The following is a 4,741-nucleotide window of genomic DNA, read 5'->3' on the forward strand; positions in this document are numbered from 1 at the left end:
ATGACTCTGTCCCACTTCCGGGACGACTTCAATGTTGCCTAGAGCGTTTTCTTGCTGTCCTTTGAGAGTGGGACTCTGCCTTGCCTCACTGTAACTGTGGGAGGGTACGTTCAGTCTCCCCAGCCGGATAGCCGGCTGCTTGTGCATCCCACACGTGCCCAGCGTGGTGCTGCAGGTGGAGTGTGTGATTGTATCTAAGGCTGAGGAGACACTTCCGTATCGCCTCCCTCTCTGTAGTCACCAGCGGTTGCGATGTTAAACAGGCTAAGTCCAAAGGAATATCGGGCCAAGTCCTTCCCTGCTGACTGCAACCAAACTTGGCAGGCTGTCGCGTTCTGAGGGCCTTTGGCTGGCTGGAGGGCAGACGTGCAGGGAGTGCTTGCTTGCCGCCTCTGACTGGCTGTGCGCCCACCTCACTCCAAGTCACCCACAGCTCAGGTTCCAGCCAGCCTGGGGCTTCTAAATATAAGGTGTGCTCAGGGGTCCCCGATCAGGCGCCTGCCTCTGGGCCTGCGTGGGTGGTGCAGCCTCTCTTTAATCACTAAGAACTGGTTCTTTCAAAGCATGTATTTTCTGAAGAAACTTTAGAACCGCATTTATTTTAAAAGAACGAATTGGAGAAAACAAATAGGTGAGTGACTACTTCATGGCTGAGTTAACACTTTTTCTCTGACCTTTAGGTCTGTTGTAGATGGAGTAAGTTCTGTGCATTGTGTATAGTTGGACGTGTAGTTTTTCTTTCTTTTCGATCTAAATGTACTACTTAATCGCATCTTTTTATTGCAATATATTTGGTTGAACTTTTGCGTAAACATTTAAATTCCTTTTATCAGATATTTATTACATGGTAAATGATAATACTTTGTAACAGTCACGTGGAAAAAAGAAAAGAAAACTCCCTGTTATTCATATCAATGCCTCTTTTCTCTGTTGCTGTTTCTCAGATTGATGTTCACAGCTTCTTGGGTGCTTTCTCACCATTAAAGCCATGGCATCGGTACCTTCCATCGGTTGCCTTCTAGCCAGAAATCAGTATTATCGAAGTAAGTTGCATCATCATAGAGACATCCCTAGGTAATATGATTTGAGGTGATGTTTGTGGGATATTGTTAACATAGGTATCATGTTACCTTCAGAACTTAAGGGAGAAAACCTCATATAAATGATGAATTGATGGGTGCTGACGAGTTGATGGGTGCAGCACACCAACATGGCACAGGTATACATATGTAACAAACCTGCACGTTATGCACATGTACCCTAGAACTTAAAGTATAATAAAAAAAAAAAAAAAGAAAAGAAAACTAATTCTTGGTGACAATGAAGGAAACAGGAGGCCTCAGGGACCTCTCTGACCCAGTGCTGACAGCCACTTCTTTGTTCTAGCTACATTGTATCGATGAAGTCATTGACACTTAAAAATCAGTGAACATCAGCTTATGTTTCATTATTACATTTTAATTTTATATACCTTGCATTCTGTAAGATCCACTAAAAACTGATAATTTTACATACATAAAGTATTAGTCAACTCCTTAGAAAAGAAAGGATAGCATGATTTTGCTTCAAAAATTTTCTAATTTCCATCTTCTGCTATGGATAATAGGCCAATTTCTATCTGACCAGTTTTATTTTTATTAATCTATCCATCTGTTCATATTCATAGCCAAATAGAAAATTGTAGCTTCTTAGAGAAGATTGAGAAATTTCATAAAATAAAATAAGCATTTTAGAACCAAATTAGTAGTTATTAAAAGTATCTATGGCAACAACACATAGAAAACTCTTCTTTCAAGGGTTGCTCATAGTATAAGTTTTAGAGGCAACTACTGATTTATTCATTTTACAAAAGTTTATGCTCATTTACTTGGTGTTATTTATCCACAGGAGTTACTTTTATATTCTGATCTTATAAGAGACATAGGTTTTAAATACAAGTTTTATAAGACAAAATGTTTGTTCTTTCAAAATAATTCCTTAATTCCTAGATTTAATGACTTTTGTAGAACTTTAAATATATATGTATTAATATTTCTAATGTAGTATGACAATATTTATTCTTGGTCTTGTTCTTTCTTAGTCTTTGAATTCTGAAAACATTTATAATACATTTTAAATTCAACATTCATATCCAAGGAGAGAGTGAGTTGCCTGCCTTGGAAATGAGTATATCTTATCAGTAGAACATAGTATTTCTTAATATAGCAGCTTTCTATTGATTGGTAATTCGATCAGTTTTTCAATTCACGAATTCACAAGCTAGGAATAAATGATTTCAAACCACGTTACTTGACAGTTTGTATTTAAATGATATGAATGTGCTTGTCTGGTTGCCAGTTATTTATTTGTTTAATATCATTTGTTTCCCACAGAGTCCAGTGTTTCTTCAGTTAGTTCTTTAACTGGCTCTGATTCCATTAACTTCATAGATGATGACAAATCACAGCAAGGTACTTAGTTATTTCTTTCAGTGCCATTTGTATTATTTCTTTTTATTTTTAATCTCAAATTTGTTTGATAAGGAGTAATACAAATTTTATTTGATAGGGTTGCCTGAAGTGGCAGAATCCACCTGGTGGTTTAAATTATTTTTCCATTCTGAACCTGTGCTTTCAAATGTGAGAATAAAAGATCTGTCTGCTACTGGGTGAGTTTTAGCCTTCTCTGGTAAGGGCAGTTCTTACTTAGTGAATTAAATAATGCACATGGTATGTGTTATGCTACTCACTTAGGGTACACAATTGTCTCTTGAGAGCAGTAAGCCTTGCCTATGAAGTGTACCTGAGGGATGAGGGTGGCACTAACACAGCTCCCTCCTTGAAGGTCGCTATCAGGAAGACCATAGAGCCCTTTCCAGTTCAGTCACTCAAGAGTGGTGAAGTCATATGCCAAACTGTGTCATTGTTTGGCGGGGGATAGACTGAGAATCAGAGGAAAGGGTCTAAATTTGTTTTGCCCATACCTTCAGGAAAAGAATAACCATTGTCTAGTTGTTGTCTTAGATAACCTTAGAATGACACTGCTGATTTTGATTAGCTTCTGTGTGGTGCAAATTACTAGGCAAGTTGAATTGAGGGTTTGTGTGCAGTTGTTGTTTTCAGACATTTTGAACTCAAACACACTGACTAGCACAGTTGGTATTTAATATATTTAAACTACTTATTTTGGATTTTAGACATTTGAATACCTAGTAACTAAATGGAATAGAAAGAATCTATAATAAAGGGATTCATAGATGCCAATGTTGAAATATAATGATTTTGATGGATTTTCCAGCTAAGACAAATTTAGAATCATTATTTAAAAATAGAATCATTATTTAAAATATTTTAAAAAGCCACTGCAAGACTAATTGTTGGAAAGATGTTTTCTCGACACTCTTTATCAAGTTTATTCATGTGAATTATCTGGAGAGTGTTTCGTTTATTTATCCCATCCTCTCAGACTACTATAAAGTCAACCCAAATTACAGATGAGCACTTTGTAGTGGATCATCTTTGCACTGCCATTCAATAAACATGTTGGTAACGGTTGCCTGCCTTATGTAGCATGAACAGTTGATTCTGACAATCAAGATCCTCTGCCTGCTGCAGTGGCCCATATGTGAACGGCTCCCCTTCAGCGCCCCAGCTACTCCAGGACTCTTCTCCTTGTAAGAAGACAAAAATGTGCCTGAGATCTCACTTACGAGACAAGATCACAGCAGTCACTGATATAGCAAAAGTTTAGGCATTTTTCTCAACACAAAGACTATCACCGCAAGTGGCACTTGCTACCTGGTGCATCTTTGAAAATTGTGCCTTTAGAAACAAGACACCCCTTTGAAGTAATATGTCTTCAAATGTTGTGATTTACATAAAGTAGCTCTTTCATTACTTATATCATTTTTATTAAAAATCTTAAGTTAGATTATTTTTATGTCTGTTGAGTGATTTATTTATTATGCCTTAAAACTGATGTGTCAATGTTTCACATAATGGTTTAAAGGGCATTGAATTCGGAAGTTTAGAAAAGAATTGTAAAAATTCAATTTTTTTTTAAAATAATGAAGGTTGGAAATAGCATATGTATCGTTAAGTACATTACCTGCTAAATAGATTACCATACAGCTAACCAACTGGTCATTGTAGAGATTTTAAAATTCTTTATTTTAAGTAACATTTAATAACATGGAAAATTATATTATTGTATTAAAAATTGGCCTAATATGTCATATATAGTACAATTTTAGTTGTATTAAAAAGTTACATATGCATAAAGATAGACAGGAAGGAACTATACCAAGCTGACAGGACTATTTCTGGAGATGGGATTATGGGCGTTTTTCATTCTCTTTTTAATATATATTTCCGTATCTGCAAATTTTTCTAATATGCCAAGTATTGTGTATAATTAGAAAGCAATAAATGTTAATATAAAAAGGAACACTGAAATTTTCTGAATAAGTGTATTCCCTACATTGAGTAGAACAGCTCTCTATTCTCTGAATATTGGGTAAATAATACATAATAAGTTTCAATTGATAAGTTTCTGTATATTGCTTGCAAGTAGTTTTCAGTGTGAGATGTAAGGCTTAGATATCAAGGATGCTCACTCACTTAGCGGTAGACATCACTGCAGTCATGGGGCCAATGCTGACATAAACATCCAGTGGAGCACACATAACCCTTAGGAGGATGGTCTTCCTACCTAACTACATAACCATGACAGAGCATCCAGGCTGGCCATTGGCAGTGACAGA

At 36.3% G+C, this 4,741-nt stretch overlaps 1 protein-coding gene across 2 annotated transcripts; it reads left to right on the plus strand.

Moving 5' to 3' along the window:
- Positions 1–497: 497 nt before the first annotated feature.
- PPDPFL (pancreatic progenitor cell differentiation and proliferation factor like) lies at positions 498–4,421 on the plus strand. 2 transcript variants are annotated; one of them, XM_023190599.2, is made up of 5 exons: positions 498–631; positions 945–1,043; positions 2,373–2,450; positions 2,548–2,647; positions 2,824–4,421. In XM_023190599.2, the coding sequence occupies exons 2-5, from the start codon at positions 989–991 to the stop codon at positions 2,843–2,845; spliced, it is 255 nt and encodes an 84-aa protein (XP_023046367.1). In that variant the 5' UTR covers positions 498–631; positions 945–988; the 3' UTR covers positions 2,846–4,421. The 2 variants fall into 2 exon arrangements, with proteins under 2 accessions (XP_023046367.1, XP_023046368.1); XM_023190600.2 differs by having other exon boundaries at positions 3,549–4,415.
- Positions 4,422–4,741: the final 320 nt, after the last annotated feature.

The sequence above is a fragment of the Piliocolobus tephrosceles genome, chromosome 7 (genome assembly GCF_002776525.5).
Source record: "Piliocolobus tephrosceles isolate RC106 chromosome 7, ASM277652v3, whole genome shotgun sequence".
In the NCBI taxonomy this organism is placed as follows: Eukaryota; Metazoa; Chordata; class Mammalia; order Primates; family Cercopithecidae; genus Piliocolobus; species Piliocolobus tephrosceles.